The sequence below is a fragment of the Melospiza melodia genome, chromosome 2 (assembly GCF_035770615.1).
Source record: "Melospiza melodia melodia isolate bMelMel2 chromosome 2, bMelMel2.pri, whole genome shotgun sequence".
NCBI lineage: Eukaryota > Metazoa > Chordata > Aves > Passeriformes > Passerellidae > Melospiza > Melospiza melodia.
In genome coordinates, this window is record NC_086195.1 from 70834307 (window position 1) to 70861278 (window position 26972).

The 26972-nt window shown below is 37.7% G+C and overlaps 1 protein-coding gene across 1 annotated transcript in view; it reads left to right on the forward strand.

The window, feature by feature from the left end:
• The window catches only part of TMEM135 (transmembrane protein 135), a 154863-nt gene that overhangs the window by 120161 nt on the left and 7730 nt on the right, over nt 1–26972 (forward strand). The window contains exons 7-10 of the mRNA XM_063148823.1: nt 17753–17794; nt 19051–19197; nt 21349–21418; nt 25304–25471. Of these exons, the coding sequence (XP_063004893.1) occupies nt 17753–17794; nt 19051–19197; nt 21349–21418; nt 25304–25471 (427 nt within the window). The remainder of the gene's footprint in view (nt 1–17752; nt 17795–19050; nt 19198–21348; nt 21419–25303; nt 25472–26972) is intronic.

The following is a 26972-nucleotide window of genomic DNA, read 5'->3' on the forward strand; positions in this document are numbered from 1 at the left end:
TTATATATGTGTATCATAAAGCAATTTGACAAAATCCAATGAAATACCATGCCTTTCTGGCATGCCCTGTTGAATGGTAGGGTGACCCACCAGATGTTCTCCAGTTTAAAAAGCACAAATTAAAAAAAAATATCAACAGGGAAAAAAAGGTAGGTTTCTCTGATATTGGGAACTTCATTTAGGAATGATAAAAATGTGAGTGCCCCAAATTGTATCTTTACTGTTTCATTCTGCTCTTATCTGCAAATGAAATATGGTCTTCATAATGTTTGCTTTTATGTTGTGATGGCTGCAGTCACTGACAGGCTCTTTCTCAGCTAACCTTAAGAAAAACACTTTATCCAAATGATACCAAAGAACCAGCATCCAGCAGCAAATTTTACATTATTGCATTTTCTGAAATTTTATTGAGACCCATCTTGGAGAAATAAGTCAGGTTTTTGCCAGTAAAGTGAATAATTCTTTTGACATAGATATATGAATTTATTCTTATAGGCATTGATGTGCAAGCTGGTGCAATATTTCAGTTTTTCAGCTAACACTGGGATCTGAGGAGTAATTTATAACGTACATTATATTTATTTAAGCATCCACAGTTAGATTTTTGCATGAATGTATTATGGAGTGTGGGTTTTCATAAAGTGCTTACAGCTCAAATAATCACAATTTACTAAAGCTTTGATTAAGGCAATCTGTGGCAAACAAACTATGGCACTTTCTTGTGGTTCATATAATTGTGTGGTGTTTCCTTGAGAGTTTTGCAAAAGAACTGTAGCTATGGTACATCTGTTTAGAAAAATGACTCAGGTAAATTTTAAAACTGCTCATTTAAGGAGATTTTAAGCAACAAATAGTGTGATTTTCAAAATTCCTTGTGGATTTAAATTTGAGCTGCTTTATGCTGGCAGAATGAGGCAATCTGAGGGCAAAAAGAGGTAAAAAAGTGATATATGAGAATCTCCATTTCAAAATATAATGGATTGAATTTAATATGTGACTTTTGAAATTCATATTGTGAACATATGTTAATAGAAACTTCCCACAAAAACAGATGATGAGATGTGAAAAAGATAAGAGTAGGGGAAAGTTTGTTTTTCTTAAGTGTATCTTTTTCAGGTTAGCCTTTTAATAGACATCATTTCTGTCAGGGGAGATAACTGTAAGACCTCATGTATTAGTAATGAAATCCTGTGTTTCACCTGGTTTTTAAAGGAGGAAGGATGTTACCCACAGCACTCCCTTGTATTTCTGCCAGTCTCTTTCCTAAGGAAGCTTTGAAACCTAGAGACAGTTTCAGTCATATTTGTAAAATCATAAAGGTCCCAAAGATACAAGCAGGAAATCTTGCTTTTTTCATGACAGTAAGCAGTTGTTCAGACAAGACAGCTGTGCTGGTGATCACATGCTCCTGGATGAACCTGGTCCTTTGTAGACCTCAGAGAAGTGCGTGAGGGTGTTGCACTCATGGAATACGCTTGCTCTGTGCGTTTCCCGGAAACCAGGCTCTGTGAATTCATTTGCTCCTGGAAGAAATTGTTGCCTTAACTGTTCATGAAAAAAACAAAATTAATTTAGCCTAACAGGTTTTAAACAACTTTGCCACTGTCATGTTGAAGTTGAATGGGGATGATCAGAAAAACCTCGTCTAATCAATAATAAAGGGTATTTAAAAGTTTGGTATTTTTCTTGTCTCTAAAAGAGTAACTGTTTATGTGCACTCTTCTCAGTATAGATTATTTTTTTAAAAACTATTAATAGCAAAAAAAGGAAAACTACATTTTTGGAAAAAAAAAGCCCTGGAAGGTAGAGAAGTTCATCAAGTTATGGTTTGATGTGCTGGCAAGTTAGATAAAGTAGCAATAAAAATGCTTACTGTGTGCAGATACTCAAAATCTGAGTTGTGTAAGACATGGCTTTGATGTATCAGAACAAAAAGTTGATGAGTATTGTTTGCCAAGAAGCTCAACATGTCCTGGCAATGTGCCCTTACAGCCCAGAAATTCAACCATCCAAAGCAGCGTGGGCACAGGGCAAGGCAGGTGATTCTGCTCTGGTGAGACCCCCCCTGCAGTGCTGTATGCAGCTCTGGGGGTCCCAGCACAGGAAAGATGTGAGCTGTTGGACAGAATCCAGAGAGGAGTCATGGAGATGATCAGAGAGCTGGAGCACCTCTCCTGTGAAGACAAGCTGAGAGAGGTGAGGTTGTTCAGCTTGGAGAAGAGAAGGCTCCAGGGACAGTTTATAGCACCTTCCAGGGACTTCTTACAAGGGCGTGCAATGATAGGACAAGGGGAAATGGCTTTACACGGAATGAGAATGGATTTAGTTTGATAGAAGGAAGAAATTCTTTACTATGAGAGTGGTGAGGCACTGGCTCAGGTTTCCCAGCATAGCTGTTGCTGCTCCATCCCTGGAAATGTACAAGGCCAGGTTGAATGGGGCTCTGAGCAACCAAGTTTAGTAGAAAGTGTCCCTGCCTATAATAGAGGAGTATAAACTAGATAAGATAGAAGGTACCTTCAGATACAAATGATTCTTTAATTCTATGATTGTTAATTTTTAGTTTAAATTAATTTGGGACACAATTTCCATATAACTTTTAAAGTTGTTACTGTTTGTAACCATGCAAATTGTGTATTGATGGAACAACAAGAAAAAAAAAAAACATGTAGAAACCTCAAAAAACAGAGAGGTAAGAGAGTCTGAATCCTCCAGGAGGGCAAGATAAATCTGAGAAGATAAAAGATGTCTTTTTTTCATGGTCTCTCTCTGGCTTCAATATAAAAAACACCAGCAGATTTGTACGTATGCCTCTCCTCTGTGGACGTTTCTCCTGGCAAACCAGTAGGTTTATTGAAGAGATGCAGCATTATTCTGTCTTTTTATTTGACACCACCACTACACAGCCTCTTGCATCTTCATGAGCCTTCCATGTGAGGAAAGGTGTTCTGCAGCCCCTGTTACCCATTTGCAAGGCATAAGAAGGTCTGGAACCGAGTCTAGATCAAACTGTATCCATTTATCAAGCGAGAGCTAAAAATGTATGTCACCAAGTGCTCTGTGGAGCCTCTGTGACTTGACCACATAAATATTCTGAAGTGTCAAGGCACATACTGCTTTGTCAAGGTTGTAGCTGCAGGGTTCATTAGTTGTCTGGACATCAGTGTGGCTTGCCTCTATCAAGAAGTATGGAATATTTGCACTGATAATAGGAATGAACAACATTTTGGAGGATAACCTTCCAGAGATTAACTTAATAATGTGATTCTGTGCACATTATAAACAAACAGCAAAAAAACCTCTATGGAAACCTTTTCTGAAACACCGTTGAAAACACTAATGCTATTCTTGGTGCAGATTGCTTGTAATCAACTTTCCTTTGCTCCTTATCTATTAAACTTTCATGCACGTGATTTCTTCTGGCCCATAGAGATGGATCATGAATCCAAAAATGAGAAAAGAATTAATGAAGTACTCTTACTGGGATTTGATATGAGTAAGACAGGCATTGATTACTTTGTCCCTTCAAACTGCCAGTTTTAGATACATCTGCATGTTTTGCAAGATGTGGCCCTTAAAGAGGACATGGCTCTAGGGAATTTAGACCTTACCATTACTGGTAGGATTAGCAATATGGCTAAAATGTTCTTTATAATGGAGTCCAAAATTATATTCCAGACTGCAGTGTGACCCCCAAAACTCTCTTGGCTGCATTCCCCATGTCAATTTTTCGCAAGCACGTTATGAAACACATTAATCTCTGAATGCCATATAATGTTGTTTTGCAAGCGAACAATGCACATATTTTTATGTATTTTGAAATGTATTTATAAAAGTAGTTATACTTAAAATACAGAACAAATAAGTGAATATAAAAAAACTAAAAACATCCTTAATCCCTAGGCTCCACCCTCTGCTCCATCACAGATAAATCAACAGTGTAAAATTGTTGTTTTTCTCTAGAACAAAAGTTCACAGCTGTATTTAAAAGTATGCTGATGAAAAGTGATTCATAAGGTGAAGTAATCATTTTTATACAGTGCATTTGGCAGACTCCAGCCAAATTACACCATAAAAGAAATATTGTATTTGACAGCAAACTGTTAGCAATCTGAAATTTGAGAATGAAAACTCTCTGAAGACTTACTTATGACTATGCTGCTCTCTGATGGTACCCTTTCTTACCTAATAGTGGTCAGTATGTGTTTTTCCCATCTTCGTGAATTTAAGCTTTAGCTAAATTTCTAACCTTCTTCTATTTTGAATTAATTCATGTTTGTTTGGTTTAGACATAATTGGAGGCCATTGCATCTAATTTGTCTGCTACAAATTGTTTACTACATAGAATTCTTACAAGCTAAATATAGAAATAATTAAACTTGTAAAGTTTTGGGCTACCTTACTGGTTTTTAAATTACATCCATTTTGTCTGTTGAATTTTTGTTTGAAAAGAGCATGTGTGATTCACCCAACTGCTATGTACATAATGCTAGATGACTTAAAACTGTAACAAATAATTACAGGGACTCAACAGAATGGGATAAACCTCTTTATTCCCTTTGGCATGAGTGACTTGGGAGCAAAAGGTTGCGACCTACAGGGTCAAGAATACTATGTGGAGTGTTTGAGGGTAGTAGATTTATCAGACAATCCTATTCAGGCTCTGCTTTTCCACTGAAGCTGTCCTGATGCTCTGCAATTAGTAGACACCCATTTATCAGGGATGTTAATGCTCCTTCTGGGCTTTGTTTGTTTTGCTGTATGTATAGAGTACTGACTGGGGCTTCTGAGTGTGGAATTCACTTGCAAGTGATTTATTTTTTATCTCTAGGATGTGTTCCAGCTGTTTTGGTTTGGTTTGAGTTTTTTTTTTTTTTCCCCTGGGAAATCATGGTTTCAGATAGCAGTCAGAGTAGCAAACTTGGAGAAGTTATAAGCAATTATCCTTAATACATATATCTTAGGCTGAGGGAATGTAGTTTTCTTTGTGTCATGGACTTTATTTCTATTTTTATTACCCTTCTCAAAAAACAATTTCAAATATGTTACTTTTTTATGAATTAAATTAAACATTCATCAAGGATTTATAAGAACCTATTGAGTAAAGTTAGAAGTGAGGATGTCACTACATCTGTGTATTCTAGGAAACCCGTGGGATATTTTACAAAAGAATGTGCCCTTGCTTAAGCTTCTCATTCAGAAATTAAACCCCTATTGATACATGGAAACAGACTCCTATTCATATGTTCCATATGATTTGTAGCATCCTAATCCTTGCTATGAATCCTTTCCTTATTCTCAGCATCGTAGACTGAAACACATCAATTCAAAACATGGCTTCTTCACATTTTTTTTAAAACATCAGTTCTTGGGTGAATACAGTGCTAATCATCTCTTTTCACAAGTCCTGGGGGTTTCCTAAGTCCTGTTGAAGAGTAGTTCATTTTCAGTTATTTCAAAACTCGTTTTCTGTGCATATAGTAAAATTTGAACTTTGAATCTGTACATTCATACAACTACCTAATTTCATAAACCTTCCATTTTTTTCAATTTAACTAGTGCTTATATCTTTTACCTTCAACTATCAGTGTATTTTGGGTGAAACATATAAAATAATTATGTTGTTAAAAAATGTTTTATTTCTAGTAGCCAGTGGAAAATAATGAATTTAATTAGACTTTAGCAAGTAATGGGTAGAATGAAGGACCATGCAGCTACTATGTACTGCCTGGTTTACATGCTTGCTAATAACTTGACTTTAATGTACTTGTTTTGAACTGTGGTTGCCATATGAAAGTAAAACTTTTGCTGTAGTTTCTTGCTGGATTACAAGTAAAATTCTGAAACCATAATGATCTTTTCCACAGCTGTCTAGTTTTTTTTAACTTTATTGTAAACAATTAAGATTATATAAGTCCAAGAATTAACATCTGCCATGTGAAGTTAGGAACACTGTTCACATAACATTGATGAGTATATTAAAGTAGTAAAAAACCACAAAGAATATGCCACTAGAACTGGGATTCCTCTCCACCTAATGACTGCAAATTAAAAATTAAGCAGCCTTGTCTAATCTGCTTTCATGGCTTTGCAGTGTCCAGAGCAGTCCATGAGTCAGCATCAGGTGCAGTTAGAAAAAAGACATGTTCTGGCTTGGGAAGAGATAGATGGAAGAATGTAATCCCCTGAGGAAAACAGTCCAAATGTCCTGGCTATTACTCTAAACTTTTTCACTGGAAAGCTGTCAGAGCTGAAGGAACATGGTGCAAATCTTTTGTCTGCTGATTTTCTTTCTTCCCTGTTAAAATGTGGAGTATTAGCAGGTCAAGCGGCCCAAAAATTTCCTTTGCGGTATTACACTCTTTCTTTACTTTGCCATATTTAGCTTGGTGCTTCTCTTGGAATTAAGGAGACGTGTAATTGGCAATCCCTGTTTATTTATTCTTACTAAACCTTTATGAAGAGAACACAGAAGCAAGACAGAAACATAAGATCTCTCCTGAGGCACTCTGTACAAGAAAACTCAAAGGAAAAGGAGAGAAGGATGGCCAGCTTAACTGGATGGGTACAGGCACAGCCCATAGTTTCATACTGAGTCCTTGTTCTACCAGTCACGCTTGACATTGTTTCTTGCAAAATACTGACTTTGAAAAAGGTGCCTGGCACAGACCAGTAGAACAGTTAATTCCAGTTGGCTGCACATTTGTATCAAACACAGAAGTAGTGGCAGATGTGCTTTCTGGCCTTCCTGCATCTGTCTCACAGTTGTGTTCCACAGCCAAGCCAGTTGTGTCGCTTCTCCAGATGTGGATTTTGTCAGTGTGGATTTATTTACCTGGCTGTGCCTCTTCTTTGGGCTGATTACTGACTAGCCCTGCTTTTCCTCATGAAGTTAAGCTCCAAAACTGACCTTTACTTTTGGATAGCAGACATAATGCAACACCTTCCATTCCCAGGCCTGCTGGGACTGCAGCCACGTGAAGGTTTGTTTGCAAAACCATTTTTATATGGCTTTATATTTTCAACAACAACAAAGTGCATTGATCTTGCTGGCTAAATGTAAAATGAGGGCAAGATCAGTTTTATTCTAGGAGGACAAATGGTTACATTTGTGACTTGAACATTAAAAGTGAATGAAAATGCCCATATGGAATAGGTGAATTCAAAGTTAAAATCAGATTTTCTAGCTCTTGTTTACTATTTTTGAGGGTTTTTTCAACTGAAGGAACCAAGTGTTGATCATGAGCTGATCCCTTCTGGTTTTTCATTCACTGCAGTGATACTTTGTTATCAAGAACAAAGAAACCTTCAGAACAGCTTTAGAGAATCTCCGCTTTCCGTTCCCTCCTTAATAAGGTTATGCCGTTGGTTTAAATTTTGGATGTGTGAGGTAATTTATGTTAAGTGTTGGCTCTATTTTTCAGTCTTTTAATGTAGAATAAAAATACTTGAATTCATGAGAGATTGTCTTGTTTTCTCCCCATTCATGTCAAACATCTGACTTTTATTTTTCTTTTAAGTCTTCGGTAATGGAGAGTCCATGACATCCTTAAGCAATCTATTCTTAGCCATTTTTTTGGATAAGAGTTTTACAGAGTCTGATTGAATATATCTTGATACAATTTTGGTCTCTTCCTTCTTCTCTCATCCACAAACATGAGTGAAACGGATTATTTGCTTTACTTTGTAGCAAACTTTAGTAGCAAAGATTTATCACATACTGCTATATTTTTCTCCCCCTTGTATCCCTCTACCCTGTTCTCTTTTCTGATGCACAAGACAATTTATTTCAGCTGATAAAGCTTGATAAATAAAATAGAGCAAGACAATTCAGTGTTTTGCAAGTTGTAGCCTTTCTTTTACATTCCAGATCAGCTTTTGCTTTTTAATGCTTCACAGGTCTTATCCTGTATTTGTGTAGTTGATTGTTTCTCCATACATATAATGCACATGCAGTTGATGAATAACATCCTGGGGTTTTTTACTGAGCCAATGTCTTCCACTTCATAAAATCATAGAATCACAAAATGGTTTGTGTTGAAAAGAGTCTTAAAGATAATCTAGCTCCTGCCTCCCTGCAATAGGCAGGGACACTTGCCACTAAATCAGCTTGCTCAGAGCCCCATCCAACTTGAACATTGAATATTTCCAAGGCCGAGGCATCCACAGCTTCTCTGGGCAACCTGTAACAGTGTCTCATCATGCACACAGGAATTTTTTTTCCTAATATTTAATCTAAACCTGCTCTCAGTTTAAATTTTCTACCTCGTGTCCTAAGACTTTTCTAAGAAGTCCCACTCTGGTTCTCTTGTTCTCTTTAGGTATTAGAAGGTGATATAGGATCTCCCCAAAGTCTTCTCCTGGCTGAACAACCTCAACTCTCTCAGCCTGTTTTAGCAGCCCTTGTAGCCCTTTTCTGCTCAGTATTATCTGCAGATGTAATAGGCATGCACTTTTTTCTCTGTCACCACTGTCACTTCTGAAATTGCTGAGTAGCAGACATCCAGAATTGGTCCTTGTGGAATACCACTTGGTCTGTCCTTCCAGTTTTTCAGCAAGCCATTGATAACTGTTCTCTCTCTACTCTTGTCTAACCACTTTTGTATTCATTCTAGCTATCTTTCATTAAATTATGTTTCTGTGTTTGTTATTGTAAGAAAATGTCACATGCTTTAGGTTCAAAGCCTGAATTAAGTCAATAGCATATGACACATATCTCTTTGCATTCCTAGTCGTGAGACCCCGTGTTACAAGGACTTTTTTTGATAAGGTGTATTCATTGTTAGTCATGTCCTCGTGATTGTCTTCCAGGTGCTTACAGGGTCTGTTTATGTACAGCCTTCCTCCTTAGGAAGCCAGCTGAATTGCAGTTTTGTCTAATTCCTCCTTTCCCAGACAGTACCATAGTTAGTGTTTAGCACTGTCTTTTCTAAAAATAACCAAACATCCCACAGTTAGGGAGCTTTCTCACTATTGAGGTCACTTTGGTGGCTCACAATCAGTCTGTACCTGGCCTTCTCTAGGATTGCCAGGAAAATGTAGGTTATGCTGCATACTTTGTAGCTGACAAAAGCAGATGTGGTATATTTACAAAGTGAAATAATTGCGGGAGGTTCTACTGATCTCCTAAACGATACCAACAGCATTTACTTCCCAGCAATTATTATTGGTTGATTATTTTCATAAATACCATGTTCTTGCTTGAATTAGTTAACTGCAGCAACTATTCAGTGTAAAACAATTAATTTTATTTTTCTTCATATTTTGGAGGGAATCTTGTGTTTTATCTAGATGATTATATACATTCTTGGTATGGAGTTAATTTTTTCTTAAAAATTGTTTTTTCAAAAAAGTCAAAATTGGAAGCAATTACAGATGTTCAGAAGCCACATTTATGTGATTATTGGAAGAAGAAAGAACATGCATTGTCCATCACAGAAATGACACGTCCTCCCTCTGACTGTGACCTGTAGGCTTGGGCTTTGTGTCAGCTCACTCCAGGTCCAATAACCAGTCTCTCAAGTTGGTTTTTTTTGATTTTTTTTTGGTGATGCAACTTTCTATTCTAAATACTGCACCTGGATATTCAGCACTAAAAATACAGTCTAATTGACCAGCACTGTAGTAATTTAAAATAAAACTGTTATGTTAGAGTAAAATGTGGTCTCTTGCTGAAGTATAAGCCAGCAAGGGAGTTACTCAGGAGTGGATTTCTGTGGTTGCACTGAAATTTGGTTTTCAAAATAGTGTTTTCTTGAGGCTGTGCGCAAACACTTTATTCACTATGTGGTTCTTCCAGAACAGATTTTACATTTTAATTTCATTTCAAGACATCCAATAGTACTTACAAGCATCAGAGGCAAATACCACAGCATTCATCTTGGAGATACGGGTCAGTGGGTAAATCTGCAAGGGACAGTCATCATCACAAAGAAATAGAAGTTGAATTTCAACAAACTTTGCAACATAGTCATTTAGTTTGTGTGTAACAACCAGCTGATGTTGTCCTAATGCTTATGGCTAAATACTTGTAATAATCTTGATGATTTTGGCAGCATTCTGCATTATATGGAATTAAAAATCTTTCTGAATAATAGAGTGAAGATCTCAATTCAAGTTAATGTCTTGAAAACAACTCACTGATCTTCGCTTTTTATTCTAGCTCAGCAATGGCCTGAGCACATTCAGAATGATTGCTAATTTCTTTAAAATATTTTTATAGCTTTTCATTTCATTATAAGTTTATCCTGATGATATATGTTATTAAATGTCAGAGATAGGATTAATAAATGTAAAAATATAAATGGATTTTCTTCTTTTAATCACATTTTCCCCAAATTGAAACAAAACAAACAGCCAAACCTTTCCCTCAAATCCAATTTTGGGATCATTTGGGAAAATCAAGTGTTGTATCCATTTCTCTTGAATGCGTGAATTAATCAATCAATAAGAGAGGTTTAGCTTGCTGAAATTTTGAATCATTTGCAAAGACCATTAAGTATGTTTACAAAAAACAGTTCCAGCAAATTTAGCCTCTTATTTTTTCTTTTCTTTTTCTTTTTTTCCATTTGCAAAGAGCCATAAGAAAAAGCCAGAGGAAAATTTGGCAGTAGATAAATTTAGCACAATTCTCCTTCTAAGATAGAATCACTGCAGGTGCCACTATTATTTAATAATGAGCAAAACCCGTTGTGGGTTTAAGGATTATTTGTTTTGTAATCCTGTAACAGCGTGTCCCTTTAGTGACTGACTCATTGTTCTGACAACAATGAGATGGCATCAGTGCAGCCCTGGCTCCAGAGGTGGACGTGGCTTTGAACACGTGTCGAGGTACATTTCTCTGTGTCCTCATGCCTCTGGAGACAATTTGACTTCCCATCTTCATGTCTCCAGGGGTTTTTTCCATTTCCTATTTTTGTTCTGTGCCTGATTTGGAGAGAGTGTTTGGGTTTTGCTTTAACAGAAGGTTGCTGTATTTTGTTAAAACACTTGTAAGAAAAAGGTCAAAATTGAATAGTGGAAAAATTTCGTCACTTTGCAAAATTCAACAAATCAATTGAATTAAGCAGATAAATTCTTAACTTCATTGTTCAGTCAGCTTTTTTAATTGCTTAGAGAGCTTTATTCAGCTCTGAAGTCCTCAGCACAGGAAAGACATGTACCTGTTGGTGCAGGTTCAGAGGAGGCCACAAAGATGATCAGAGGGCTGGGACACCTTTCCTGTGATGAGCTGAATTGGGGTTGTTCAGCCTGGAGAAGATAGGGCTCCTGGGAGACCTTAGAGCACCTTCCAGTATCTAAAGGGGATTTATGAGAAGGGTGGGGACAGACTTTTTAATAGAACCTGTAGTGACGGGGCAAGAATTGATGGTTTTAAAATAAAAGGGTAGAGTTAGACTGGATATAAGAAAGAAATGTTTTATTATAAGGGTGGTGAGACACTGGCAGAAGTTTCCCAGGGAGGTGGTAGATGTCCCATCGCTGAAAACATTGAAAGCCAGCCTGAGTGGGGCTCTGAGGAACCTGATCCAGTGGAGGCTGTCCTTACCCTTGGCAGGGGTGTTGGACTAGAGGATCTTTAAAGGTACCTTCACCCCATACTGTTCTGTGGTTCTGTGTTGGCTTCTTCTATTAGCTGTGTGAGGCAGGGACTTTGATTAAGGATTTTGGGATGGAAACGTGGCCATCTGAATGATTCAGTTGTGGCTCCTGAGCCCACAGTGCAGCATTGTTGGTACAAAAAGATATGGACTATCTGCATCCAGCTAAAATAACAAAAATTTTTTGTCATTTACAAGATCTTTTAAGAGAAATTTGACCCACTGGAATTGCAGTTACTTGCACATATCAGAAAGTGCTAACCTCTGAAGAAATGAGAGTGTTGTAAGTAGTAGGATAATTAGCATCACTAGAAATCTGATTTCAATTTGACAATAACACAGAAAACTTGATTAACAATCAGATGTGAAGTTGATTGATAGCAGCTTTGGTTTTCAACTCTGAATCCAGTATTGTAATTTAACTTCAATATAAACAGCTTTCTTTTTAATTGCAGTGTCACATTCTTCACAGAATTGCAGTATTTTTGTTTTAAAATGTAATTCCCTAGATTTACATGAGAGCTTAATGGAACCATAGGTCACTGTTGACTACATAATTTGTCATTTCCATGCATCTTTTCTTTCCAAGTATTGGAATTGATGCATTCAACTTGGGTCAAGAAAAAAATAATGTACATCCTCCTTGGTGGTTATCTCGTCCTTCTCCTTGAATGTTGTCTCTATTTACTGTTTCTTTATTCATTTACTTTTTTATAAAATATGATTTTATATTCACTGCATATAATTTTTGCAAAACCATGGCCTTTTCAAAAGATCGTTTTATTCTTCAGGCGCAACTAAAAGAAATGCCATGGATACATTTTTTAGTATTTTAGTTAAACATGCAGAAGTTAGCTATCTGATTTGGAAGCACAAGTTATGAGACTTCTGACTGAATTTTGATCCTGGTTACATTTGCACATTTAAAAGTTTGAAGTATAATTTTTATAAACTACAACTCCTCTGATTTCAGTTGTTTTTAATGGGATTTCTGACATGTTTTCCAAAAGTTGCATGTTTTTCATGGGGTAGGAGATTAGATTTTTGGCTTATAATTGCACTTTATATTTTTTTCACAGTTCTGGCTTGAATAGGTAAGAGCCATGTGTGAAACTAGAAAGAAAATATATGTTTAATCTATAAAAGCAGAAATTCAGACAAGAGATAATCTGGGTATGAATATTTTTTTCCCATAAATTTACTTCTGGATTTCCTCAGTGCAATTTTTCTTAAGAAAGAGAAATGCACTTTCGAGAATAACGTTTGAAGGACAGTTGGGGGGAAATGTGTAAGAGCAGCTCAACTTTTAGGAAGAAATGGCAAAAGAGAAGATAGAAAAGGAAGAAGAGAAATAAATACAGAAGGCATCTCAGAAAAATGGCACCTGTTGCTGTTGACTTTTAACACTGGGGAGAGGATGAGGAATGAAGTATTTAACATCCTGGAGTCCAGCTGAAAAACAGAAGGAGGGAGATACAGTAACCTCTCTAAGCAACTTAAAACAGAAAATGGATTCTCCTCTAGAGATCAGCATAGGTTACAAAATACCGTAGATAGCCTTTAATTCCTAAAAGCAAGGGATTTAATAGCAAGAGGTATAGCTGGCATGTTCAGACACAGTCGCATTTCATCAGGATGATCTTCACTTCTCCATAAAGAAGACACCTTAACATGGAAACGTGGTCCCCCTGACCAGGCAGAGGTGCTGCAGTAAAATGCTAACACATGTCCTGTGCTTGAAGTATTTCCTTCCCACGTGGCCATAATGAGAGCTCTGCTTGTAGGAGTTTCTAATTTACTCTTACCCTAAAGGATACCGTAAGCACTGTGGGGATGTTGTTAAACATGGCATATTGTTACTACTGTGAGCTGCTTTCTGCTTACAGTTCCGTGGGTGACAAGTGATGTTCCTTCAGAAGGTTTCTTGTGCACTGTATATTTAGAGGAAATCTTGAGAAGAGCTATGACAAGACATACTAATAAAAAACCCCAAAACAGACGTACTAATAAAAACCCCCAAAATATAATTGCTGGCATCCAGGCTTGCAGTTCAGTGTGGGAATTTCTTCCCACAGGATGGAGGGAGAGTTAACTCATGTATAGCACCTCTATACATATACAAACATAATTACAGTTAGTTCATGTCTTGTTGGAAGTATAGTTTGTATCAAGCCTTGGCTCTATTCCACTTTTGCTGTTTTCTTTATGAAAAAATAAATGTGTGTGGCCGTAAGTTAAATTTATCTTATAAATATGCACGATTAAAATCAACCCTATTTGCTCATGTGCCAGAATAGTCCCAGCAGGGGAATTTTGAGAATCCAAATTTATTGCTTTGGCTCCTTGATTCTTCTGCTCCTTTGGCTCCAACCAAACACAAGCTCTGGCCAAACAAAAGCTGGAATGGAGTAGAGCATTTCTGCTGTGTGATCAGGTCCATGGTGCCAGCAGGGACAGCTGGCAAAGTCACTGCCACTCTTGGCTTTGTACCAGGGACAGTCCCCATCTGATGGGAGAATGTAGCCAAATTATGCACCATTTGAATTACTGCTTGCTGGGCAGGAAACAGTGTTGCCCTCCTGCAGAATGGGATTTGGTCCCTGGGACATTCAGGGTGGTGGGAAACATAGAGCAGTAGAATGTTTTGGTTTAGAAGGAACCTTAATGATTGTCGTGGGCCAGGACACCTTCCTCTCGATGGGGTTGTTCAAAGACGTGTCCAAGCTGGCCTTGAACACTGCCAGGGATGGGGCATCCACAGTTTTTCTGGGCAACCTGTGCCTCATCACCCTCAGAGTGAAGAGTTTCTTCCTAATACCTAATCTAAACATGCCCCCTCAGTTTAAAGCCTGTCCTCCTTGTCCTATCACTAGCAGAAGGGTAGGCGAGCTACAGCGAGTCCCTCTGATGCCATACAACTCTGCAAGTTCAATAGTACCCTAAAAAAACCCCTTACAATTCACTATTTAGATTTTTCCCCTCTCAGGGTGTCTGCAGTGCTGGGCACATGTGATGTATTGTGCTAGGCTCATTTGAAGCTTGAGTAGTTCGTGGGGGTCAGCAGCAGAGTGCAGGCTTTTTCACCCCTTGAGCAATGAAGCATTGAGTAAAAGTTATTATAACCAATTAGTGGTGGCATTATTATTACCAATTAGTGGCTGCATGAAGCAAATCATTACTCTAAGTTCAGTTATTAGCAGCCAGGTGTTTGTGAAACGTGCTATGTGCAGCCAGTGTTGTACCTCAGCAGTCACTGTTGAGGCCAGTCACTGAATTTGTGATGTCTCTGCAAGGGGGTTGTCACAATCTCCCCCCAAAAAATGTGTGCTTGAAGTCAGTGTGTAGGGCTTTTTTGGTTGCTGCCAGTGTTGTGTACCTAGTCAGTGAATAAAAAAGGTCATTTCAATCTCTAGACCAGCATTCTGAAACCTTAAATATAGTGAATTCATTATCCATGATGTAAAACAAAAAATTAGAATTACAGCTTTGTTGTTGGTTGCCTCTTCATTCGTAAGAGCAAAATGGCCATGCCAGAGAAGGGGAGTTACAGTACAAATTACTCTTGACTGCAAGTATTGTTTCTCTCGGACTCCTGTTTATAAAACTCTTAATAAACAATTTTCCCACACACCCATTAGTTTTGCAGAATGGTTTTACAGGAGACAGTTTAGACAGCAAGCAACACTAATTATATTTTATTTAAAAGCTTAATTGCACTTTTTACTTTTTTAAAATTAAATAGGAAGTTAAGGAGGAAAAAATTCTAATTGTGTCTTTAGTGTCACTTCCTTACTGAACTACATATTTAACTTTGATGTATTTTTCAGGGAGATTCCTAGCTGTAGATTCAAATAAACAAAACAGCAACAAAAAAAAAAAAAAAGAAAAGTAAGCATAGCTAATAAATTCCAATACACTAAATACTTTCTGAATTGAATTGACTTTTTTGTGTAATTAGAATAGGCATTAGAAATATTTTTTGTTTCTTGGAGGAAGAAATTAGGGGGTTGGAGTGCTGTTTTCTCTTTTGGTGGTTCAGATGTCTTCTGATTTACAATATTAATGAAGAAAGGATTTGACATTTTCTTTGAGGTCAGTTTAAAGGAAATGAGTTGTAGGATAGCATCCATCAGGGTGCTTCAAGCACAGCTGGGCAGGGACATCTGGTGGTGCAGTAAAGGAATCATTGAAGACTTGCAACTGGAAGTGAGTTACATTGCAATAATTAAGGAGAAAACATAATTATGACCATACTGTGATTACTTTTCTGTTCTGATATTATTCTAGAAACACTTATGTGCATGTTTAGATTGCAGTCTGTGTATGGTTTTAATTTACTGGAAAAGTAGAAACTAAAGCCCTATTCATGAGCTGGCAGCTTGCAGGCATAATGTGTTGGACACCCTTCACTCAAAGGGCATTTAACTTACAGTCAGCTGCAGGTTTAAAATCGAACTTAGGAAACTGGACTGTGGTACTGTGGATGAAGTGGGGTATATATTAAACCTGGGCATTTGGACTCTGGACTTCTGCCAGTGATTCACTGTATTCTCTGGGCTAAGCTGATTTTTTCAGTCCATCATTTAGTTTTCAACCCATCTTTGAGCCCATCATTCTGTAAAAGTGCTGTAATAGTGTTTCAGCTTCTGAATTGTATGTATGTGTAAAGAATGACAATTAAAATTACTACATGTCTTTGGTTTCAAAGTTCTATGTTAGTTGAAGATACAATGAGCAATTTTATTTTTATGTATTTGCCTTGAACCCCTCTACATCATAAATATGTGACCAGTATTTTAACTGCAGTCATCTTAAAAGACAAACTCTTTGCAATGATTTTTTTGGTGCTGTGTGTAACTGTGTTCATGCTGACAAAACCAAGTCCTTGGAATCATATGTATTGAAGGTCGTAAACTTGGAAAGAATTTGGAAAGGAGTGTTTAGTGCTGTGATGTCTTACCAGCTCTGCACCAGGCACGCCCCTGCCAGGACAAAGCAAGACTTTCTTCATTTGTGAACATCTTTGATTTGATGTTTTTCCTGCTGTTTGGGCGTATCCAACCATTGGTAGTACATGTTGGCCCATGCATGGAATCTTTTGGGAGATGGTGTCACCTGCTCTTGAAGGGTGTGTGGGCACTTCCAGGGATAATGTGGTCTCTGCAGGTGGAAGGCAAAGGGTTGTCATCAGCTGCTTCTTTTCACAAAGCTTTTGTAACTGCTCTCCTGCCTTCCCTTAGAGTAGGTATGCTCTTGAAATGGTGGTGCTGCTAAGTTACTAGTTTGTGCTTTGTGTACTGTGTCAGGAATGCATTTGTACCATCATGTATTCCACATACAATTCTACAAAAAGAAAAGGAGAGAAAACACAAATATCTCCTCTCTCCTATGCTATCAACATGGTTTTTCAGGAGAAATCAGTAGCAGCTGCAAGCTACAGCTCCTTTCATTGTATCTTGGACAGAAAAAAAAGTCAATAACCAAAATCTTCCACAGCCAAATATGGGCTCCTTGCTGTGGTCATTCTTCAAAAAAGGAACCCTGTAGTTGGTAAGAACAGATATGTATTATATATATATACATACTATCAAGCTCAGAATCACAGCAACCACTGACTGTATAATTAAAAAACTGGGACTTTCAGATTAAGAGTCTTCTTAAAGTAAGAGGCTGTAGAGATCAGCACTTTGCAAAGTACAACAGTTTATCTCAAAGTCAGAGAAATTCCCTGCAGCTTTTCACAAGAAGGGTGGGTGTTTTCGTTGAGATCCAACCCTCCTTTCTCTCCTTGCAGTAAAACATCTGTTTTGTTCAACTCATCATGACTACTTTTCCATAAAGCAACAGTTCTTTGTCATCTTGCATTGTTGCCCTAGTTGTTCTGTTACCATCCTTCAAAAATTTCTCCACTCTTGGTTTGGATAAAAAAGAGAAGCACTGGCATTTGATGCTGTGTCCTTTGTTTCAGAGATGTCCTAAGGTTGTGGTGACAACTGGGAATCAAGGATAACCACAGAGTTGTTGCAAACGTGCTGTTTTTTGTTAATGAAAAGCTGGTGTTCCTCCACAGCCCTTCTTTGCCATATGTAATCTGTAACACTTTATATTGCCAGTAGCCCATTATAGAGAAATCTTTTGGTTTTGTCTTTCAGGTGCAAAGATGGCTTGAAAGGATTTACATACTCTGCACTAAAGTAAGTAAAGTTTCTGTGACTGTGTAAGACAAGATTTTGAGGAATGATGCACAGTGGCAGCTGCATTGTAAGAAAAGATTATTCCTAAGAAAAATCATGCTGCTCTAAAATTTGTCCAACTTTTGGGTATACAACATATTTTGAAGGTATAATCATAGAGTCGTTTGGGTAAGAAAAGACTTCTAAGATCATCCAGTCCAACCTTTAACCCAACACTGCCAGGTCCACCACTAAACCATGTCCCCAAATGCCACATCCACATGTCTTTTGTCCCCTCCAGGGACAGTGGCTCCATCACTTCCTTGGCAGCCTGTTCCAACGCTGGACAATCGTTTCAGTGAAGAAATTTTTCTAATATCCAATCTAAACCTCCTCTGGTGTAGCTTGAGGCAGTTTCCTCTTTGTGTGCTAGCAAGAGAGAAATCCCTTCATACTTCTGACTGTTATTAAAGGAAACTCAGACATATGATTGCATGTTTTTGGAAGGAGCACTTATCTTCTGTCTTTCTAAAACTGGAATTCATGATAAGCCATATTTTCCTGGAAGCAAATGGCTGCTGTGTTTTTACTTGGATCTTATTTGCTGCATAACATAATGACCAAGTTTTTACATCTTCTTTACCCTTGGCTAGACTGGCAAGACATCCAAGGTACAGTGTAACTTGGATTCTAGTGCATGATTTTAGGAAACATTTTGCCATTGTGTCCTCCTTTGCCATTGATACGCAGTAATTCTACATCTAAGATGAGCCAATATATTGACAATAGCAGCTTCTGGGTGAAGAAAAGAAGGCTGAAGATGAGGCCAAGTGAAACAAAGTTGGTGATTTAAGTGGGAGCAAAAACATTTTAAAGATTCTGCAAAATTGATATTTTATAAAAATATTGTAGTAATTATCAACCTTTATGTAACCCCATTTTGCTGGAGAGAATTGAGATATTTCAAGTGCTTTTTTATATTCCTACTTAGTGCTCTTCCTTTGTCTGAGAGGCCGACTTCCCAGTTAATGTTTTTGGTTTTAATTTTAAAATATTCCCAGCATCAATTGTATCCTCTAGCTGAAGCATGTCTTTAAATATATGTCAGTGGATCAATCTTCTCTAAAGAAGTATGAGGTTTGGCAGCAGTATAAGATGGGTTTTTACAGACCTGGGAGTAACTTCAGTCTGATCTAAGACTGAGAGGCTTATACAGGACTTCATGTATTTCTTCGAGTTATGTAATTGCTTTGGTCTGTTTTGCTTTTTTCTTTCAGGTTCATTGTAGGGAAAGAAGAAATCCCCACCCATTCTTTTTCACCTGAAGCAGCATTTTCAAAAACAGATAGAAAAATCAAGCATAGTGAAAAAGTATCACAGCCAATGAACATACTGGCACTAACAAAAAAGCTCATGGACAAAGTGTGAGTAAAAAAACCCAAAAGAAAAAAAAAATTGAATCATTGTTATATAGAGTGCTTTAATTTCTGTTATGTTGTATTTGACAATGTTTTGCAATGCTTCTGCTTTACATTTCAGCGTTTTTTATTTCATTTTTACTAGGTAGTTAATAGTGGCAGATGATGAACTCTGGTGAAAGCAAAACTTGAAGAACTGTATGACCTTGCAAAATGCAGTTGTCTAACAAGGGAGAACAAATTCAGCCCATGATGAGTGCAGGATGGTGTTGCTTTTTCTGCAGTTTTCAGCAAAATCAGTTAATGGCATAGTTCTGCTGAAACGAGTGGTACCATGAAGGAGAAAAATTACACAGCAGCAGATCTTACTTATGTCACCATAAGTGACTGTAACATAGTCTTTTGGGGGACCTACATCCCTGTTTTGCATAAAGGAGAACTACCTAAAAGAGAACTACCTAAAACAACCCAGCACATGGGCTGCCTCTGCTGTCTGGAGATAGGAAATTGCAAAGCAAAGAGTCTAAAACTGTTTTACACGAGGTCAGATCTAGACATGTGAAGTTAGGCAAGGTGGGTGTCCCCGTATCTACAGGATCCAATTCACTGTCTTTTATGAGCTTAAAGAAGGGAGAGCAGTGAGCTTTTCAGTCTGATATGTTCAGACTGAGCATATGACTTACTTCTGCTATGACTGATTGCTCTGCTTCAGGCACACTGGATACCACAGGGAGTCATTCATTTACAGGGAAGATGGAGTAAAAAATGGGTTGGGGGTACATTCACATGACACCTATGAATCTTCACTTCTGCTGACCTCTTCCAGAGCAGTTTTATGACCAAATCTCTGCCTGCTCTCATGCAGGAGGGAGTCCTCCACGTGCATTGTGTACTCAAAGTAGTGGCTTATTTTACTTGCTCAGATGATGAATAAACATGAATTGATCCCCATCACATGGTGACTTCCTATGATTTGCTGTGGGTTTTAGTTGAAAAAGATGAGGGAAGTCATCAGTGGTTTTTCAGGCATGACTGTATTAGACAGCAAAAGTCCTACAAGGAAAAGACACCTCCAGCCATAATCAAATGCTTTTACCTGAATTGCTTATGCCTGTTTTGTCTTAAATACCCGTGACTCAGTTTGCTAGAGATACTTCATTGCTCTTCTGTTGTTGGTTAAATACAAGGATTGAAGATGGAGAAGAACAATGTTTTAGGGTTTTGAAACTCCCAACTCAGACATTCAGCAAAATTTCAATATGGAGTTTTATGCTCCCACTGGTTTCTCCTCCATATGGTTCTTTTCAATATAATTGAGTCTAAATGCCTGTAACCTGAGCACATTCTCATTACAATTTTGCTACATAAACTGACCTCACAGATGATTAATGGCCATTAGACTTTATAGTACATGATTCAAAACTTCCAAGATATTTGACATAGTATATAAGTTGTGTAATTTATTTTACATTAAATCTTAAATACTTGGATATAGCAAAATATAATGTTCAGACCCAGTATGAATTACTTATTTTAATTCTGCATAATGCAGGGCTAGAAACTGTACAATCCACACATCCCACCAGCCCAAGCCAGTCTGTTTTAAACACTCAAGGTCAAATTCTCAGTCCAAAGGAAGAGCTACATAAAAATCTACACTGCAGAAGAAATAGCCCAAAAGTGAGAGACTTGTAATTGAGAGAAGTCTCACAGGGTGTGCATTAGTATGATCTGTATTGCCTTTCAGTGACCCTTACAGTGGTGTGAAAGATGAAAGGGCACAGGCAACAGATGCTTGCTCAAATATCCTTCCAGAACCATGGAGCAGAGACAAACCAGGAGAGGTCACATCACTTCTCCTTGTTGACCATGGTAGAAAATTTGTTCTTTAATTTAGCGTTTTATGTGTAGCATGGCAAGAGGTTGGATCCAAATAAGTGTGCAGACACATTTTCTTGGTGTACAACTAAAGTATTGTTAGTTTTTATTGTCCTTTTATGGCATCATAAAAGTTCACAGTGCCCTTCAGTGGATAATGGGGAGAATGAGTGCTGGGCAAATAGCACTTTATGTATTTTTAGGCAAGAAAAATTTATGAAGTCTCCTGTTGCTGAAAACAGCTACGAGTTAATATGTGTTTCATTATGCTTTTTGCAGGTGCAAACATGGCCCAAGGCATAGATGCTGTAAACACTATGGAGATAATTGCATCTCATACTGTATTAAAGTAAGTGCAGAAAATGTTGGATTGACAAACTCTGGCAAAGAAGGGGTAAAAGTCAGGAAAAGCATATGCTTAGGAAGTGAGCAATGAGCCTGTTACTCTTTCTTTTCTATTGAAAATGTGACAAGCCAGAAAACAGATTTTCTCAATTTAGGACGGGGCGGTGGTGGGGTTAAAGTTCTCTGGTCTTTCAGATTAGCTGTAGTGAATGAGTAACATAAAATGTGTGGGAAAAACAGCCTAGCAAGCAAGGAACTTGTTTAACTATGTGATGCACTTCACGGCTGAGCCCACTTGTGAGTGCCCCTAAATAAAGCACCTGGAATGTGCTGCTGTGGCAGGCAGCCCCGGTCCCCGTGCAGCTGCACGGCTCTGGAACGTCGCTGCTGGGCACCGGGTGCACCCCTCCAGTCGTTTATTTTAAGGGCTTGGGGTAATGAGAGATTGGTCACAGTTGCTACGCCCAGGAAGGGCTGTTTATCTCTGGTGATAGAATTCATCCTCCATTATTAAAGTGATCAGTGCATTTTTTTCAGAGAATTGCTGTGCAGAAATTTGTATTAGCTGGTGTTGGGTTGGCACAGGTGGTACCACCTGCTATGCCTGTTTTGGGAGTTGGTAAGGCTCCAGAAGATCCCAATCCCTTAACAGTTGACCTGGTTTTATATATGGAGCAGCAAAAATGTGTTTGAGTATCTTCAGATGCTTTTAATGCATATTACTTTAAAAAATAACTTTTTAAAATGTTAAAGGAATCTGAGGATGGGGAGGAAGGTGGATGTTCAGGAATACACATCCTTTTCACTTATTGATTGAGCATAATTTTGTTTTGTTTTATATATCCTTAAATGGAATGAGGGAAGGAAAAAGCCTAACTGATAATAAAGCTGAGTAAAGACTTGACCTGACAAAAAGTAAATTTTAAAAATAAATTTTTATAAGGCTGTTCTCTCTTTAGACAAGACAGTTGTGCATTTGAAATATATTTCATTCTTGGACTTGTCCTCTTTAGGATTTTGGTGTAAATTATTCTTGACTACAATAACCTAGTGAGGAAGTTACTGCTCAAGTGGCAGTCAGATCCTCTAATTTTCTGACTGTTTTGTGACTTTTTACTTAAATTAAAACATGAGTGGAAAAAAATTATGTATTTATATTTTTAAAGATCCAAAATTCTCAAAGTTCAGTTCTGTGACTGTTCCTGGAGTTGATCAGTAACAACTGTCAGCTGACAAGATTTGAGCATGTTTTTACAATTCTTTTTCTGTAATGGAGCTGTCAAACCTGATAATGATGTGATAAGCTGCTTATTGCCAAAACTTCCCCTCAGTTTTCCCTTACCCTTGAACAAGTTTTCTTCTCATTAATACATCTGTGCTTTAACTGCCATTTGCATGCTCTTCTTCTCCTGCTTCACATTTAAATGCACATTAGCTCATTGAACGCCTCGTGGCTTTTACATGATGTAACATTCAGTAGTGCCATATCACCTGAGTTCATTGACTTCCCTTCAAACTTTAAATACTTGAAATGCTTTGTTCTTGTAAGTGTCTGAAAAGAGCTGTGACAGAAGCAGTGGAACAATATTTTTCCTCTCTAGGATTTTGCTTGTTGACAGTGAGGAGCCATTAGCCACAGTAGAAGTCCAGTTGTCTGTTTCTTCTGCTGGTGCTGCAGACAGGACCAGATAACTCTCCAAATTCACTGGTGACTAAGGTGGCCTCAAAGAAGGTTGTAGAATCATACAATGGTTTGAGTTGGAAGGGACCTTAAAGCATTCCAGCCCCCCTGCTATGGGCAGGGACACCTTCCACTACACCAGGTTACTCAAAGCCCCTTCCAACCTGACCTTGAGCAGTTCCAGGAATGGGATATCCATGACTTCTCTGAGATTATTTTCTATGATTGTAGTCTCAAAGTTCTGTCTCTTGAAGGAACATGGGGTACTATATACCCAGAATAAACATTGAATATCTTAATTAATTGATTTTAACTATCTTAACTAATTCCTCATATATTGCAACAGGTTGACTGAATTTATGGTATGTTTCTGAACTCTGTTTATATGCACATGTACTTTTCTGAATTTGAGTTGTAGCAAGTATCTTGAATGTATTAAGAAATTTGTTTCTCAAAAGCAGAAAGGTTTATTCAACAAATTCTGGAGATATGTCATTACACTGTGCTACCAATTCTGGCTGATCTGACCTCCAACTCAAAATCTCTGTGGAGAAATGGCTCTTAGAGTTTTCTTTGCTCACTTGTGTTTATTACAGTGCCCTGCATATGCTCTGCTATGTACTACATCCATTCTTATTGGATGTCTTTTTATGGAAGATAAAGGTTACAATACTGTACATGGATTATAAGATATAATGCTTCCTGTGACTGTGAAAAAACACCTGTAGGTGTGATATGATTCCATCTGGTTGTAGTAATGAGCTAAATAGAGAGATTTTGCACAATACTTGGTATTTCATGGGCATCAACACTAAACCTCAGTGCTGTGGTTCAGCGCTTCTAATTTGGCTACTAATAGGAATAAAATCAGGGATGTGTTTGAGTGTTTAACCAGTTGTAATTTAAATGTTTCTTCACCCCACTGAAGTCACCTTTGCTTGGTAAAAACATTAAACACACCATTCTGTTGTTTCTTGTTTTGAGCTTTGTTCCTCACAAAGGTTTAGGACATTTTCTTATTTTTTTATAATGGCATGAAGGAATGGAATTTTTTCAATCAAAAAATGCTGTTGTATCATTGGATGATTTTATTATTTTCTTCCACTTGGTTCTCATAAACGACTTCTTGAGTAGCAGGAAGAGTAATTGCTTCAGGAAGAGTTTATTACTGGATGTTTAACCACAATAAAATTTTATGATCTTTATGATGCATTATAAAGTTCTTTAGGAGGCAAAAATGATTTGAGTTTCTGAGTCTGAAAGGTTGCTCAGTCAAACCCTCTGCCAGATTTCCTTGTCACTGGAATTGTGTCCCTGTAATTGAATAAAGTGCCTGCCTTATTTGCGGGTGAGTGCAGAAATAGTTTTCACATAAAGAATCTTCCAGACAAAAACTAGGTAAAATTTATTCAGAATTATTTTAAAAGGTTCACCTTAAAGGTTAAGAATAATGGTAGGAAGTTTGGAGGAAGTTAGAAGAAACTGGGGAGAATAATTTGGAAAAAAAATTGAGTGTGGTTTTGTGTCATGTTAAAAACAAAACCAGATCCCTATCCAAGGTGGAATAGTAAGTAAATTCTTTGGAACCCATTTTATCCTTTCTCAGTAGCTCTGCATATGAAGTCCCTTCCGGTTTCTCCCTTTCTCTTGCTGGAGGCATCCTACAACCTCATGTTTGGCTGAGGAAAAGTCCATGAGCATGTGCCCAGCCACCAGGGTTAACTTCTAATTCTCACACTTTCTGAAATTTATTTTTGGTGGACTTTTTCCTCCTTACTGTTTTCTTGAGACATTTGAGTACAGAAGTGTTCATTTTTTTCCACTGCATTGCTTTCCTCTATAAACCCATTTGTGGTTAAAAGCTGGTCAGTAACCTAGAAATGAAGTCATCAGGATTATTTCAAATGACAGAATTTTGGAGTAGAATAGAAGGCTTTTTCTTGAGACCTTTCAGAAATTCACAGAAATTAAAGAAGAGTCAATTGTCTGTGATTTTACTGCATTTGCTGTTTTACAGGGTAACTGGGAAAAAGAAAACTCTTGAGTTAGAAGGTGTGGGTAGAATACATTTATGTGTTTTACATATTACCTTCAGAGTGGGTTTTAAACTATTTGATGTCAAAAATAAAAACTTCTGTAGAAGCTTTGGCTTTTTCTTTTCCAGAATTTGTGGTTTCTTACCACAAGATCTCTATTTCTTTTCTCTAGGGCTTCATTAGGATGTTTAGCATTGGTTACCTGATCCAGTGTTGCCTTCGGATTCCTTCCACCTTCCGGCATCTGCTTACGCAGCCATCACGGCTACTTTCCCTCTTCTACAACAAGGAAAATTTCCAGCTTGGAGCTTTTCTGGGATCTTTTGTCAGTATATACAAAGTAAGTTTATAGCATACAGAAATTACAAATGCACTGGTTTTTATTTCACTTTTCAGAATATCGCGAAGAGCTAAAAACTCAAGCTGTTTAATGGTACTGGTGCTGTTTCCTACAGCATGTTACTGACAAACTTTATACTATTGTAGTAATCAAATTGTAAATAGAAAGCTGTTCTTCCATTCTGTGTGTTTTTTCTGTAATTGCTAAATAAACCTGATGGATTTTGCAGCTTTATTTCAAGATCAGGAGATAGAGAGTACTTCAGAGAAAGTGAATTCATATTTCAGAGGGATTTGCTTCTACACAAAATCATTTTCATGCAGGCACAAGTAGTGACTGCAGTAGTGTCTGTGTTGCCAGAGAGAAGCCATGTGCAGATTTTGTTGGATCACATATCTGAAATTCTTACTTGACACTGAATAGCAGGAGACTGGAGAACATACAGCATGTAGCTGAGGAGATATTGCACTTACTGCTTGGAAGTGTATCCTTTCTACCCCATTGTAAGATGACAGATTGTGAACTGATCTGCATTCATACAGCATTGTTGGAATGAATCAAATTATGTTTATTTATGCCAAAAGAGAATGTGGCAAAGCACCTGCCCTAATGCAGAATAGCACTTCAGCACAGTGCAGTGCTGAAGTGTCTTTTGCACTTTTGTTTTCTTCGTCACATGGCATTTTTCACCTGCCACTTTATTTGTTCTTCAAATTCAAGATCATGCTGTATTATTTCAGGTTAAATTTTATTTACCTAAAAATAAAAAAAGAGGTCTTAAATGTAAGTAAAACAGCACTTCACTTGATTGGTAATTAAATCGAGACAATAATTTGTAGGTTACAGAGTCTAAATTTTTTGATAGCAAAGTGCAAATGAGCTGTTCAGAGTTTACTTGAAAATTAATTTTTTTCTTAAACTTTAAGAAAAAAGCCTTTAGAGAAGAAAAGAAATTAAATTGCAAAAGCTAAAATGATTTTGATGTGTTTAAAAGCTTCAATTGAGAAGTGCAATTCAGCCCAGTGGATACTCATAAAATGAGGGTGACATATTCTGACCTTTATTTACTATTTTTAAAGTATGTACTCAACACTGGTGAGGCCACACCTTGTGTCCTGTGTTCATTTCTGGGCCCCTCAGTACAAGAAGGACATTGAGGGGCTGGAGAGTGTCCAGAGAAGGGAAATGGAGCTGGGGAAGGGTCTGGAGCACAAGTCTGGTGAGGAACAGCTGAGGGAGCTGGGGGTTCAGCCTGGAGAAAAGGAGGCTCAGGGGTGACCTTATCACTCTCTACAACTGCCTGGAAGGAGGCTGCAGCCAGGTGTAGTGTAGGTCAGTCTCTTCTCCCAAGTAGCAAGCGACAGGACAAGAGGAATTGGCCTCAAGTTGACCAGGGAAGGTTTAGATTTGATAGTAGGAAATCTTCACTTAAAGGGTTGTCAGGCACTGCAACAGGATGTCCAAGGAAGTGATGAAATTGCCATCTCTGGAAGTGTTCAGA